At 38.3% G+C, this 16,045-nt stretch overlaps 3 protein-coding genes across 4 annotated transcripts; all 3 read left to right on the forward strand.

The window, feature by feature from the left end:
- The first annotated feature begins 1,541 nt into the window (after positions 1–1,541).
- Positions 1,542–3,578, forward strand: LOC104711402 (FBD-associated F-box protein At3g49020). 2 transcript variants are annotated; one of them, XM_010428104.3, is made up of 4 exons: positions 1,542–1,806; positions 1,953–2,829; positions 2,933–3,067; positions 3,158–3,578. In XM_010428104.3, the coding sequence occupies exons 1-4, from the start codon at positions 1,793–1,795 to the stop codon at positions 3,485–3,487; spliced, it is 1,356 nt and encodes a 451-aa protein (XP_010426406.1). In that variant the 5' UTR covers positions 1,542–1,792; the 3' UTR covers positions 3,488–3,578. The 2 variants fall into 2 exon arrangements, with proteins under 2 accessions (XP_010426406.1, XP_019084814.1); XM_019229269.2 differs by lacking the exon at positions 1,542–1,806 and adding an exon at positions 1,881–1,894.
- A 2,422-nt stretch (positions 3,579–6,000) lies between these two features.
- Positions 6,001–6,351, forward strand: LOC147938493 (uncharacterized). The gene has a single exon (XM_087465655.1). The coding sequence runs from the start codon at positions 6,001–6,003 to the stop codon at positions 6,349–6,351; it is 351 nt and encodes a 116-aa protein (XP_087321781.1).
- A 4,283-nt stretch (positions 6,352–10,634) lies between these two features.
- On the forward strand, positions 10,635–15,068 carry LOC147938494 (zinc finger BED domain-containing protein RICESLEEPER 2-like). Its single transcript, XM_087465656.1, has 3 exons — positions 10,635–10,935; positions 12,412–12,542; positions 12,918–15,068. Exons 1-3 carry the CDS (start codon positions 10,635–10,637, stop codon positions 15,066–15,068), a joined length of 2,583 nt encoding a protein of 860 aa, XP_087321782.1.
- The last annotated feature ends 977 nt before the right edge of the window (positions 15,069–16,045 follow it).

The raw sequence follows: 16,045 nt of genomic DNA on the forward strand, positions 1-16,045 counted from the left end.
AAATATTATTCATGGAATGTAAATCTATTATGTAAGTCTTATATTGTTAATTTTAACCCGTGTTAGAGTATATAAAATTATTAATCCGTGCTAGAGTGTGTCCAGCAGCTTTCGTGCTAGAGTATATAAAAATTTAAAGCGTGCTTGAGTATGTAAGTCTTAAAATTATAATATAGGAACAAAATTCAATCTGTGCTCTAGCATGGTCCTAATTTTTATTGAACGTTATGGTTTATCAATAAAATCTGTGGAAAGTAAATTTGTAATATTATGTTTAAAGATCTTTGGAAACAAATTGATATAGGACTAAAATCTTCTGAAAATACAGTTTGGAAGATCCATGATTTTATTTGTTACCATTAATATATCAATTATCAATTTGGAATATCTCCAATTAAGGTTGCACCCAATATTTAGGTGTAACTATTAATATATGAATTAATTTATAACCTATCTATAACCTATTTGTAACCATGTATAATTTATTAAAAATATAAAGTCTACAAAAAATGTTGTGTACTTCTTTTTTATTAAAAAGAGATCATTTGAAATAACTCCGCGATTATAATTTTAGATTAAATAATATAATTTAATCACTATAATATAAAATATGTTGTGTACTTCTCTTTTATTAAAAAGATGATCATTTGAAATAACTATGTTGTGATCTTCGTGATATATTTGCTCCACGATTTATGGATTTATTATTTATTATCTATATACTCCATGATTTATGAATTTATTATTTATTATTTATATACAAAAAGTTATCTTATGAAGTGTATAGGGTTAAGTATATCATATGTATAACCTATTAGTATACATTTGTAACCATTTATATTTTTTTGTAAAGTCTACAAAACTTAAGTTGTGTACTTCCCTTTTATTAAAAGGGGATTTAAATACATAAGCCTAGATAGAAAAAAAATGTGGCCTAACAAATTTTTAATTTTTGGTGGCTTAGGGCAATTTCCCTTTCCTCTTCCCTGTAAGCACGGCACTGGATGTGGGTACATACATGCTAATGAATGCAAGACAACAATTTGTTGGACAATACTCAACACAATTACCACAAAATACCAAGGTTCAATATTGAAATAATTTCAGAGGTTTTCCCTGACTTTGTCCGTGTCAACAAACAATTCGAAATGCCAAAAGCGAGAGAAACCCCATCTCTCTCTTTCCTTGGTTGAAGAAAGCTACTCTCTCCATAAAACCAACCAAACCAGCAGAGACGTGAGATGCTCAACGAGTTGGCTACTGTGGCAAGGCTTCCAGTTCATGTAATCTCGTGTTCAAATCCATGTAAATCTCTTAGAACTATTTTACTATGATGTTTGGCCATTGTTTAAAACTAAATTTCAGCTTTGAGTAATCGATGGGATGCCAAAACTTGGTTACATTACGAGGTTTTTATAGTATCAAAGCCCTAAAAAATGTTGTTAACTATTCGTCTAATTGGGCCTGGGCCGGAAAAACAAACTTGGGCTTGTGAATGTTTTTGGATACTAAAAAAAAAAAAGGGAAAACGAAAAAGACTCAAGTTGTGTTGTTGTTTGTTGTTTGCTTCCGTCGTCTTCTTCCTTTCTTCTTCATTTTCAGAGTCTATGCTTTTGATCCTTTTTGTTTGTCTAATAATAAAAAAAAAAAACGCAAGTGAGTATATAATTTTGAAGCTGAATCTGGCAACACTAATTAAATTGAAGCATCAGAAGGATTTAGTGTGGTAGGTTGCTTTTGCATATGCGTTTGGAGTGTCAAATCGGAAGTATTTTGTACCAAATTGACGAAAATGGAACAACAAAGGTATGCTTTTTTTTTTTCTTCTCCCGTTTATGTTTTTATGGTTTTGTTATTTTCTTTTTTCTATGGTTACGAAAATGGAACAACAAAGGTACCAAAGTAAAAAAAAAAAAACTCTTAATTTTTTGTTTTTTGTTTTTTGAATACAGCAAAATCGGTGGTTTAAGTTTGAGTAATCGAGGTGTTGCGAACAAGGACAGGATCAGTGAGTTGCCTGAAGCTTTGCTTCTGCAGATATTGTCTTTACTTCCAACAATATATGCCATAACCACGAGTGTTTTGTCTAAAAGATGGAAATCTCTTTGGAAGTTGTTGCCAAATCTCAAGTTTGATTCTGGTCATCATTACTATACATTTTCAGAGGATGTTTGCAGATCTTTGATTTCACACAAAGCTCCGTTTCTAGAGAGTTTGCATTTGGAAGTTGGATATGAATGTGATGATTTGGAGATGGGATCATTGCTTGGAATTGCATTTGCACGCCATGTGCGTAAATTGGTACTGGATTTTGTCCTTGAAGAGAGAGGCTCAGTAAAATTCCCTGCTGTTTTGTGTAGTTGTAATAATACACTCGAAATATTGGAACTCAAGGGTTCAATTCTTTTAGACCTTCCTTCTGGGGTTTGTTTCAAGTCCCTGAGAAAGATGTACCTTTACCATGTAAGGTTCAGAGACGAAGAATCTGTTCTCCACCTGTTATGTGACTGTCCTAGGCTTGAAGATTTGATCGTGTATAGATTTAGCAGAGCCGATGTGGCGAATTTCGTTATTGCAGTGCCATCATTACAGAGACTAACCATTGAAGATGATAACTATGGGGAACGTGTTGGAGGCTATTTGATAAATGCTCCTTCTTTGAAATACTTGAACATCAATGGGTTCTATGGGCTTGGATTTTGTCTGATTAAGAATGCGCCAGAGCTGGTGGAGGCAATAATCACCAACGTTTTTGATATAAAGAATGAGAATATTTTGGAAACTCTAACTCCAGCCAAACGTCTTTCCTTAGCCTTATCACCCTTACATGTAATTTTTTTTAGATTTAAGATTCTTTTCACGTGGTTTCATCTGCAGTTGGGCTAACATTGTTTTTTTTTGTGTACTACTAATGTTGCCTGATGATGCACAGATTAAGTATCCTACTGGTAAAGTATTCTATCAGCTTCTATCTTTGGAGCTGTATACAACCGAAGAAGAGTGGTGTAATCTTCTTTCACTCATGCTCGATAGTTCTCCTAAATTGCAAATCCTCAAGCTCAGAGATGTAAGCCATTTCACTCTTTAGGATAGTCCGAGCTCTACTTACGTGTATTTTGATGATCTCTAAATATTTCATTGATTGCCTTGGCCGCAGCCATATTACTCTCCTAACAAAGATTGTCCGAGCGGCTGGGAATGGAATCAACCGAAATGTGCACCTGAATGTTTGTTGTTCCATCTTGAGACATTCGAGTGGAAAGGATACAGATGGCAACTAGAAGATGAGAAAGAAGTGGCTACATACATTTTAAAGAACGCAAGACGCCTGAAGAAAGCTACTCTCTCCACAAAACCAATCAAATCTAAAGAGCTCGAGATGTTGGAAAAGAGACGTGAGATGCTTAACGAGTTGGCTAATGTGGTTAGGGCTTCAAGTTCATGTCACCTCGTGTGTGAAGCTGATACGTACTCTTCTAAGTATTAGAGATATTTTCCTGTTTAATTAGGATTTCTAATTTGGAGATTTTTATGTAAGTGTTTAGAAGAGATGATGAATGGAAAAGCCAATTACTACATATAGTCAATGGTTTTGTCAGAGTTCAGGAAGCAGTTCAGCAACACCGGGGAATTTATTTAAGATTTTCTGTTTTGTGTACTACATAATGTGTAGAACTGACTCTGTCGGTCTCATTTTCATTTTCTCACACTCTCTCCATCCTTTCTTTCTTCTCCAGATCTGATGCTCGAGTGGGTGACTGACTGCTGTAACTGTAAGTGTAGCTATTGCATAACTATTGTTGGTTTCAGTTTTGTTTGTCACCCGTTAGTCATCAATGTTGCCATATATCTGAAGCTTTTAGGCGGTTTCTTGTGTTAGGCTTCGTTTGCGTTTGGAGCGTTTGTTATTGCGATAGCACTGGGAACTGAAGGATCCTTACCAAATTGTTGCATCTGTTTAACGATAATGGAACATAAATATGTTTCTTAGTTTCGTTTATGTTTTGCTCTTGCATCCCTTTCTATGTTTTCTTACCTGTAAGATCTAAACCCTCATTCTTTGAGCACTAAAATTCGTATCATTTTGTTTTATCTTATGAGGAAGAGATTCAAAAGATCATTTAAAGGAGTAAGAAAAGTACAGAAAATAAAAAGGTAGAACAAGCGGTAAGAGAAGAATAGGAAAGCGATATTGAGCTTTTTTTTACTCGAACTAAGAAATTTGTTAACGTTTTAACAATGAAATCTATTTATAATTTAAACTTTGCAAATTCTAAAGTTTAAAAACTCATTAGGGGTTCTTAAATTTTTACCTTATCCAATGGTAGAATTTATTTGGGATTCTTTAAGTGCTTTGGTCACAAAATACAGTATAACATAAGAAAGAAAAAACAAAAAAAAGCTTGTTGAAAACAGAACACTTGATCTTCTTCTTTGGCCTCAACTGGTAAATGTGGCCACACTTCTTCTTCCTGCAGTTCACAGCCCTTGGGTGTAGACGGCATAACACCTATACCAAGAAGTCAACTCAAACATGAGACATAATCTTCACACAAGAAACTGATCATAATTATTAAAAACAACTTGTGTTCATCCCACATGGGCAGTTTGTGTTCATGCTCTCAAGATATCAGAGTACGTAACAGTTGATATAAGACAGTAACTTACCCACATGGATCATGGATGTACCATGCTGTTTTAAAAACACGTACTTGTCCCAGTTCAGAGTCTTGAACCACAATTCCGTTGCAACAAACTTCTTTCTTGAGGTCCTTTGAGTATCTTGCTGTAAGCCTGTAACTTTACTCTTTCTTCTATCTCTGGACTGCTGTCAAGCTTTTTCTGCCATTCAGTTGCTGGACGCGAGAGAATGTGAACGTACTCCTTTGTTCCTGCACCGAAGTCCTCAACATTCGCATCAACAAACGGATCTGCAGACGATAAAAAAAAAGAAGAAAAAAGAAACTGATTAGCTCTTCTCAATTCTCACATGACTACATGAGATACAACAAACCACAATCTTAAGAAACCAAAACTTGAGAAACAAACATCTGGAAATAAGTCTAAATAATTGAAACTTACCAAAGGCAGTACGGACAGGGAATCAAGTTCAGACATGAAACTTTGTCGATCTGAGGAAGTAAACGAGAAGCTGGGACCTGAACAAAGAGAAGACCATCATCACATACGAATTTTGCACACTCAGGAGGATTAACAACAATATATGATCTGTGTAAGTGCATCAGAGCTCTGTCTGTGACACGATGCTGTGGAGAGTCCTAGAGGTCAGTTGACGTGGCATGGAGTACTGAGGTGGAGGAAGATTGTTGGGCAAGATGACGAGCCGTGAGATTTGGAAGGAAGAAGCAATAGTAATATACTCGAAGATATTGAGAGTATATCTCGATAGGAGAATAAGGAAGTAATATTCTTGTGGATCAAGGATATTTCCTTATTGATAGGATGCACAAAGATTTAGGTTAGAAATCGAGTGTGCAAATATAAAACGATGAGGGCTAGCAACAAAAAGAGCTAGCACTCGTGGGGATAAAAGTTGTGAGATTTGTAACCTTCAAGCAATCATAAAAAGGCTTAGAAGGAGAGTGTGTTAGTTTCTCTTAAATCTACACAGGGTGTTGTGTTAGATAGATAGGAGAGTGAGCTTAGTTTCAAGTCTTGTAAGAAACAGGAGTTTTTGTATAAGATTGAATAAGAAGTGTTTGCTTGGCGCGGTTCCAAGTGGGTTTATTGCTTGTGTGTTTCTCTATACCTTTACATTTGGTATCAGAGCAGACACCTGATTAAAGTTCTGATATCCTTTTATAACAGGTGAGATCTTGCGACATGGGTATGGAGAAATCACTGGGTTTCGTTGTGTCACCAAAACTACTGAAAGTTGACTCTGAGAATTTTGGGCGATGGAAAGTCATGGTGAAGCAGACCATTTTGAGCATTGATGTGGAAGCCTGAAGTGCTGTGGAGGAGGGCTGGTCATCTCCTATGGTCAAGGATGAGAAAGGTGATTTTGTTCCCAAGCAGAAGACCAGATGGACAGCTGAGGAAAAAGCAAAATCAAAGTATAATTCCCAAGCATTATTGGTTATCTTTAATGCTCTGCCAATGGAGATCTTCATTCGAGTACAAGGGTGTGTGGCTGCCAAGGAAGCATGGAACTGTCTGGTAATCTTGTTTGAAGGCACAAGCAGTGCTAGGTGCACCAGATTGGATAATCTTGCATCTGAATTTAAGAGACTTCACATGACTGAAAATGAATCTGTTGCTAACTACAGCAGTAGATTGAATGAAATCGCACAAAAAGGCTATAGTTTTGGAAAAACGATACAGCGATGAGTCAATGGTGAAAAAGTTTCTCGGGAGTTTGTCTGATAAGCTTCAACCGCACATGTCTGCTGTAGTCAAGTCTCTAAACTTAGAAGAGGTTAAGTTTAATCAGTTAGTAGAGATTATGCAGTCCGTTGTCATACCTCAGGGAAGAAAAGAAGATAGCAGGGGTGAGTCTTTGAATAACTCTGTAGTGCTACCGAGTGGCGCTGAAAATATCAAGGAAAACGAGGTCTGGTTAGAAGAAGAAGATGTAATCAGGAAAGATGATCTCGACTATCGAATGGCATATACAGCCAAAAGAGGAGAGGGTGATCAGACCAAGTGGTACTTTGATAGTGGAAGCTCTAGGCATATGACATGTGCTCTTAACACTCTGTCAAATGTAGAGGCTGTTGATGAAGGAAGAGTTACCTTTGGTGATGGATGAAAAGGAATAATCCGAGGCAAGAGTACAACTGGTGGTGACTCTCAACCACACCTAAAGGATGTTGTCTTGGTTGATGGTTTGAAGGCAAACCTGATAAGCATCAGTCCGCTGTGTGGTGAAGGTCTGGATGTTACTTTTCCTAAGAAGGGGTGCAAGGTAGTTGATCAGCAAAGATCTGTTCAGTTCAGAGGAAGGAGAGCTAGTAACAACTGTTACATGTGGGACTCAGCAATGCAGTGCGTCAACACAACCACTGCATTGGACACTGATCTGTGGCATCAGAAACTTGGTTGCTTGAATATATGCACAACGATGAGGCTTGCTAATCAAGAAGCTGCATATGGAATTCCTGAGCTGAAGGATGACCCTCACTTCATATGTGGTCCTTGCAACAAGAGTGAAAAGCATTCTTTCCTAACTATTCGTGGTAATCATGAAGGAGAATTACAGAATGACAGGTCTGATCAGCTCTATGGTCATCAAGGTCTTATTCGTCAATACTCTGTCCCAAGAACATCAGAGCATAATGAAGTTGATGGCACGAGCTATGTTACATGAGAATATGGTTCCTCATTGGTTTTGTGGTGAAGCTGTTCATACAGCCTGCTACATCATCAACCGAGTGTATTTTAAATCAGGAACCAACAAGACTTCCTATGAGTTGTGGAAAGGAAAATATCCTACAGTGAGCTACTCTCATGTGTTTGGATGTCTCTACTATTCTCTGGATGACAAGGGCCTGGTAACAAATGATGAGAAGCAAGAGCAAGAACCTCCAAGCCATGGTGACTCGATCAGCCCCATGTCTTCATCGGATGTTCTTTCTTCGTCTTCTCAGATTCAATGGAATCACTCCTCTAATGTTGTTATTGGTGCGATTCAGGGGGGTAGAGTTACTAGAGGAAAGAAAATTACTTTTGCTCACCTGACTGGAAAGAATCAGAAGGCTGCTGTTTCTGACACTGTTTCTCAGGACTCTGATTTTTTTCAACAGGCCTATTCTGTTTCAACTATTGAGCCGAAGAATCACAAGGAGTCACCTTCTGAACAATTATGGGTTGCTGCAATGCAAGATTAGTTGGGACAATGTGAGCGGAATAATGTGTGAAATCTCACTAATCGCCTTGTTAATGTCAATGTAGTGGCAATGAATTGGAGTGTCAAGAACAAGAGTGGTGCCAGTGGATGCATTGTGAGAAACAAAGAAGAGGTCCTTGTTGAGCAACCAAAAGGCCTTGAGAACTCACAACATCCTGAGCATGTGTATCGGCTGAAGAAAGCTCTGTATTGTCTCAAGCAGTACCTAGAGCGTGACATGAGAGGTTGACTATGTTCCTTCTGGATCAAGGATACATTCGCGGGAGTGTAGACAAAACATTGTTTGTTCAGAGCTATGTCGATGATACCATCTTCTGGTTCACTTGTCAACCTTTGGTGAAACAGTTTGTGAAGAGTATGTCATAGGAGTTTGAGATGAGTATAGTGGGAAAGCTAAAATACTTTCTGGAATTGAAAGTTGAACAATCAGCTGATGGGATTTTCATATCTCAAAGCACCTGTGCCAAAGAGTGGGCACAGCGGTTTGGATCGGGTATGAGGAGTACAAGTGGATGATGTTTCTTCATGAGCAACAACCAGATATCTTGGTATAGCAAGAAGCAAAACAGTGTCTCCCTTTCAACCGCTGAGGCTGAATACATTGCCTTAGTCAGCTGTTGCACACAACCCTTGTGGATGCGGCACACATCTTCTGACTATGGTATGGATTCTGATACTCTGTTAATTCATTGTGGTAATTTGAGTGCAATAAACATCTCTAAGAATCATGTTTAGCTTTCTAGAACTAAACACATTGATATTAGACACCACTTTGTCTGTGAACTAGTTAAGGCGAAACTGATCGAGATTGACCATATGAGCACGGTTTTTCAGTTGGCTGATTTGTTTACTAAGCCATTGGTGCCTGTGAACTCTAGTCTCTTTCTCTGAGTTGTGTTGATCTGAGACAGGAACATGCGCTAGGACAGATCATGCAAATCCTGGAATATATAGAAGATCAACACTCTAAAAATGGCTGTGGGAAATTGCTGCCTGTCATGCCGGTCTGTCCGTTCTGTTAAATGTTGTCATGATTTAAAGAGGTCATAGAGCTGTGAAGAGACATGCACATATTCTCAGGATCAATGTCCTGTTGAATGATAAGTCTAGAATCAGTGATTGACAAAATCAAGTGATGTCACTGAAGTTCAAGGCCGTGAAACAGCTATCAAAAGGCTGAGTGGAAAAAAAAAAATGTGTGCTCTTCAAAGAGATGATCTCCAGCTGCCTTAATATGTTGGGATGGATTGTAGACTTAAGGCATGACAGTGTGAAAGACTACCCACGTGCAACAGTTCGCTGATCTTCGACAATTCAAGAGAATGTGATAGTTCCTAGCAAAGGTTCTGAACAAGTGGTTGACATGACACATGTATGATTAGTGTCCTGGTTTTTGTTCTTAATAATTAAAAAAAATAAAAGGCTTTGCTCATGTGTGTTTAATTCTCGATCTGGGTCCCTTAGAGTTTATCATTAGTGGCTGTGTGTTATCAGAGTTTGGTTCATGAATCTGATAAGTTGGCTCTTTAAAAAAAAAGGAAGGGAATAATGAGAGTTATTAGTGCATTGTCATTAATTGTGACTAAATGTCGAAAAAGGAAATAGATTCAGTGTATAATGATGGTTTAATTGAGTGTTTTCAGGATTGCTTTTTAATTCTGGGCCGAGTCCTTGCAGCCCATTGAGACACATGAAGGTGTATAAAAGGAGCAGCTAGGGTTTTTGGCGTTTTCCTCATGACCTCTGCGATTTCAATCTTGTGCCGCTTAAGTTTCTAATTCATCTCTTGTCTTTTTCGTTCTTCAACCCTCTAATCACCATGAAATATGTCTTTAGTGGCTTCCACTATGATTCCAGCTCGGAAGAGGAGCTTCACACACCACCGTCATCATTGCCTCCATCAACTTCCCATGTTCCGATCGACCCTACTACGACAATGGTTGTCTATGAGCCTCGCGACGAGTCCACTACTGCAATTCCTGTTCCAAAGAATCTCACATCCACACCCTCGTTTACCGATGAGGACGACGAAACCTGTGACTCTTCATCTTCTCCGCCAAGAGAGGTGCCATTTCAATTTCCGGTTGTTGATCTCACTGGTGATGTTCCCAAGACTGTTATGTCGAGTCAGGGAATCTCGTCTCGTCTGCGCAAGAGACAGGCGACTGCTGATGCCGACAGCCGTGATTCCAAGCGTTCGTTTCTCGCCAAGGATAAGGGCGTCTCAACTTCTCGCAGCGGCCCTTCGAAGGAGTTTGATGTGAAACGGTTCACATCCGCTGAAGCAGCCCGACGGTACGGCTTCTTTGCTTTATGAACCCTTGCCCCCGAAATTAGCTATTCTCTGGGTGCGGATGATAAGGCCAGAGAGCTGATTGATCAAGCCGGTCTCTTGCAAACCATCTCTCAAGTCTGGTCTTTTGATTCGGATGTGGTGTATGAGTTTTGGGCAAATCTCCCTGCAGTGAAGATTGAAGGGGATTCGGTTGATGTTCTTGTTCGTGACTGGGTGTATGAATTCTCACCTGGTCGAATCAATGCTTTGTTCGGTCTATAATCCGTTGATGTGCGCAAACAGCGACTGCAGACTGCTGCTATCCTGGAGGAGGATATGGCATTGTTTCTCTCTGGTGGTAAAGTGAAGTCCTGCAAACAGCTAGTGGCTACAACAATCAAGAACCTAGTCATCAAAGAGCTGCATAAGATCTGCTGCAGCAACTAGTCTCCAACGGTGAACACCAGATATATCTCAACGAACAAAGCCATGGTGATCTACATGATTATGCATCACATTCCGTTCGACTTTGGGAGAATGATCTACGATCAGGTCATACAGTTGGGTCTACAAGCTCAATCTGGTTTCCGGTTGCCGTTTCCCAGCCTCATTTATCAGCTCTTAGAAGCTCAGCGACCTGTTCCGAGTCTTCAGCCACAGGCCACGAAGACGACCAAGGGAAAGAAGACTGCATCAGTACCTGCTGAGTCTGTTCCTCGAAGTGGTTTGTCTGCAGAGCGCAAAGCCATCCGGTCGGCTATCAAGATTCTGCAAGACGCCTTGGACGCTGGTAAGTAGTACTCTCTCTGATTCTACTTTGTTTCTAGCATATTCTATTGATGTTTTTGACTAATCTGTGCCAAACAAGCAGGGGGAGATGAGTCTGATTCTGAAGCTTGAGGGGGAGTTTGGACTATGGGGGAGCAATTGTTTATTTTTGTTTTTTGTTCCCTATTGAAACTTAAGACTTGTTGGTTTTTGATTTTAAGAATCGGTTTGGGTTGTTTGACGATCCAATTTATTTTAACAAGTTCTTGTCGGGTTAATCGTTTGTGTTCTTGAGAGCTGAAATATCTTGGTTTGTATGTGTGTGTTTTTGTCTTGGTTGTTGTTGTCTGTGTATTCTCAGGTTTGATTGTAAGTGCTTGTGTGGCAAGATTCAATCAAAAAGGGAGAGATTGTAAGTGCATCAGAGCTCTGTCTGTGACACGATGATGTGGAGAGTCCCAGAGGTATGATTAGCTGACGTGGCATGGAGTGCTGACGTGGAGACAGATTTTTGGGCAAGATGACGAGGCATGGGATTTGGAAGGGAGAAGCAATCGTGATATACTCGAAGATATTGAGAGTATATCTCGATAGGAGAATAAAGAAGTTATATTCTTGGGGATCAAGGATATTTCCTTATTGATAGGATGCACAAAGATTTAGGTTAGAAATCGAGTGTGCAAGTATAAAAGGATGAAGGCTAGCCACAAAAAAAACTAGCACTTGTGGGGATAAAGTCGTGAGAGTTGTAACCTTCAAGCAATCATAAAAAGGCTTAGAAGGAAAGTGTGTTAGTTTCTCTTTAATCTACACAGGGTATTATGTTAGATAGATATGAGAGTGAACTTAGTTTCGTCTTTTGTAAAAAATATAAGTTTTTGTATAAGATTGAATAAAAAGCGTTTGCTTGACGCGGTTCCAAATGAGTTTATTACTTGTATGTTTTTCTATACTTTTACAATCTGTATATGGTAAATTAAGCATGAAACCAAAAACAAAATTGGGACAGCTAGCGACTATAATTTCGGTGGAGAACGAAGCATTAACTTCAAAATCCCAGCGAGAATTCCTAGGATTCTAGTGAAATACAGAAGCTTCTAGTCAATCAAATTCCTCAGAAGTTCGAATTCCAAACTTTTCTTACTAATTTTAATAATATGGAGGGTAGCCCTGGGCATAAAACCCGAACCCGATTACCCAACCCGGAACCCGACCCGAAAAACTGGGTTCGGGGTGGGTTCGGGTATAGCTATAAAACCCTATTGGGTTCTATTTTCCAGAACCCGTGGGTTCGAGTTAGGGTTGGATAATACCCGATACCCATTCGGGTACCCACAGACCCGAGCAACATAATACTCGACTCTCGACATATGAAGCATTTAGGGTTATTACTAGGGTTACCTTTTGTTTTGTAATTTTTTGTCGATTGAGTTTCCTAAAATCTCTCGAGTTTGATTCGATATATATTCAATTATTCATCATCTATTCTAAATTCCAGAGACAAACCTGGAAATCCTACCTGCTTCTAACTCTGCGGAGACCTTATCGTCACCGTCGAAGGAGATAAACTCACCACCGTCGAAGGAGATAAACTCACCACCGTCAGCCTTGTCGCGAAATCACTCAGAGGTATGACTTCTGATTTTTTAGGGTTCTTCTTCTTTCTCTCAATTCTATTATTCTTTTGAATCAAATGACAAACAAAATTAGATTTTTGAATTGATTTGTGTTAAAATCGATTGCTAAATTTGATTGCTAATTGGTAATTGCTTTTTGTTAAACGATTTCTGCTAATTAGATTGTTAAATTGATTTTTATCTCTAGATTGTTACTAGAATTGATTCTCATCTTCTTGTTTTGTTTTAGATTTGTTACTAATTTTGTCATCTTCTTGTGTTGTTGTTAGTTGTTACTGGTTTTGAAATTTTCTTAATCTATCATTCTATTGATTTACGATCCTAAAGAGTAAAGATTAATTGGTTTGTTTGTGTTTTTAAAATGCAGATGGCGTCTTCTTCTGAGCCAAATCCTCCCGATGATAATGTTGAACTTGAACTAAGTGGATCCGACTCTAAATCCGATGATGATGTTCAAACTCCTGGTTCTGAAAATAAGAAGAAGAGGAAAGAGAGAGTTAGTGACGATGGAGGAGGTAATAGTTCTGGTAAGAAGATGAAGACAAGATCATGGGTTTGGGATCACTTCACCAAGAAGGGACCAAAACAGGACAAATGCGAATGCCATTACTGTGGGAGAAACTTGGCCTGTGAGACTAGAAATGGGACTTCTACAATGAAGAAGCATCTTGAATTGTTCTGCAAACAATACAAGGTATGGAAAGATGCTAACGGTAATGATCCAACTCAAACTGTTTTTACTTCTGATGGTGCTGGTGGTAGTCTTAGGGCAGTTAAAGTTTCAGAAGCAATATTTAGAGAGGCTACCAATGAGTTGATAGTACTTGCAGAGCTACCCTTATCATTCGTAGAGTGCTTGGGTTGGAGACATTTCTGCTCCAAGGCTCAAATGTATAAACCTCATTCTCGGAGGACAGCATCGAGAGATATTATGGAGATTTATGTCAATAAGAAAGCAGCTATGAAGAAGATTCTTGGGCAGAACCGACAGAGGTTGTCATTGACTACGGACATATGGGTTTCAACAACTACTGGAGCGAGTTATATGGTAATAACTGCTCATTTTGTGGATGATATGTGGAAGTTAAGGAAGATGGTCATAGGATTCAAGAGTGTTGATGATCATAAGGGTGAAACAATCTGTAATGTTCTCCTTCAGTGTCTAGCCGAGTGGGATATACAGAGAGTGTTCTGCATCACAGTAGATAATGCTACAGCAAATAGTTCTGCTATGACTAAATTTAAGAAAGCTATGAAGAACATTGGAGATGATGCATTGATATTGAAAGGTAAGTATATGCATTTGAGGTGTGCTACGCACATATTGAATTTGGTTGTGAGAGAAGGTTTACAAGAGGTCGACAGTAGTGTGGCTGGAATTCGAAATGGTATTCAGTATGTGAGAGCTACAGCAAACAGACTCAAATCATTTGAGTTGCGACTTGAGGCAGTGAAGATTAAAAGGGGAAATGTACCTTTGGATGTGAAAACAAGATGGAACTCGACTTACCTCATGTTAGATCAAGCTTTGAAGTTTAGATTGGCATTTGAGAGGATGGAGGCTGAAGATAAAGTGTATAACGATTACTTTCTAGAAAAGGTGGATGGAACGAAAAGGATTGGACCACCAATGCCATCTGACTTTGATGAAGTTGAGAGGTTGGTTTCTACTCTTGTCATATTTTATAAGTCCACATTGGTTCTTTCTGCTTCAAATACGGTTGCCTCTCATAAACTCTACAATGAGATAGTTTCTGTTACTAAGAACCTGAGTGAGTTAACTACAAGTACAGATCCTAAAGACCCTTTGAAAAAGAAAGCTTTGTCTATGTTAACAAAGTTGGGAAAATATTGGGATCCATTTGGAGATCAAGTTGAAATGAATAGGCTGGTGATAGTAGCAAGTGTTTTTGATCCTAGAAAGAAAACGAAATTTGCTGAGCTCTGTTTCGATGCTTTGTATGGGAAAGGCAGTATGGAGTCTGTGCATCTTTTAGATGATTTGAATAGTATCTTGAAGGACTTGTATGATGAGTACAGTAGAAACAGTTTACTAAACAAGACTGGTTCATCTTCTCAATCACATGGATCATCTTCCCAGTCGCAGACCCGAGAGCAAGTTGCACCGGATTTTTGTCAGAAAGCAGGTATTGTTGACATGGAAAACGTATTTGATGAGATGGTGATGGAAAAGGTAATGTACAGCTCCTCTAATGAGTTGGAAATTTACTTGAAAGATAATGTGGAGAAACCAAGTATTCTTAAAGGTACAGAATACGATTTGTTATCTTGGTGGAAGGTCAACAGCGGGAAGTATCTGATTTTGTCTCTAATTGCTAAGGACATACTTGCAATGCAAGTGTCTTCAGTAGCCTATCAATCTGCGTTTAGCACTAGTGGTAGAATTTTAGAACCGTATAGGAGCTGTTTAACACACAAAATGATAGAAGTGTTGATCTGCACCGAGCAATGGCTAAAAGCTGAAATCATATCAATGAAAAAGGAGTCTCCACAGTAGAACATTTGCTTTCGGAAGTTGAGCATGATGATGAACTTTTGAGAGGTAAGTTTTCTTTTTATTGTTTAACACTTTAACTCTTTCTACAATTTTGAATATGATTCTGATTGTTCTTACGGTTTACATTTGTTTTTTATAGAGTATAAACCTGAATTCACGCATTTGGACAGCTAATCTTGAGAATGAGTCACCCAGATGATCTTTATAGTTTGAACTTTGAATGGTTAGTTTAAGTATATACTATATAGTCTCTACTCTCTACTCTTTGTATTTGTCTCTCAATTTCTCAATTTTGTTATTGATATTTGTTTCATTTTGTTTTAGGAAATTTCAAATCAAAGACATCAATCACCAAGTTTCAACTTTCTATCTTCTATTTCTAATTTTCTATGTTGCACTTTCACATCTAAACTCTTCTTTGCTTTCACTCTTTCAGCAACTTGAATTTGTTATCACTTATCACTTTTCTATCTCTTTTAGTTTTTGGATGTTAAATTTGGAGTTATATTCTATGTTTTCATTAGTTATGTGTAATAGTTATGTGATTTTAGATGGTAACCTGCAGATTTAGGATGGTAAACTGCAGATTTTTTCATGTATTTCAAGTGTAGTTCGGGTTTCGGTTCGGGTTTTCGTTAGTGCTGGGCACGGAACGGGTACCCTTGAATTTTCTCTGACCCTTTACTCGTCCCGACCCTAACGGGTAACAGAAAAAATTTACTCATACTCGACCCTTAAATAAAGGGTACCCGGTAAAAAATAGTTGACCCTTTACTCGTCCCGACCTTTTATTATTACCCGGAAAACGAATACCCGATAAAAAATGTTAATAATCGCAATAATAATTTTATCTTTTGAAATCCAAAAAATGAAAAATTCATAAATTTATGCAATATATAGTTCCAAAATTATAAAATTACGAATTTTGAAAATAAAAATAATATATTAATTCAGTTAGGCTAAGTTGAACTTAGGTT

This window comes from Camelina sativa, chromosome 9 (genome assembly GCF_030686135.1).
Source record: "Camelina sativa cultivar CO46 ecotype springtype chromosome 9, ASM3068613v1".
In the NCBI taxonomy this organism is placed as follows: domain Eukaryota; kingdom Viridiplantae; phylum Streptophyta; class Magnoliopsida; order Brassicales; family Brassicaceae; genus Camelina; species Camelina sativa.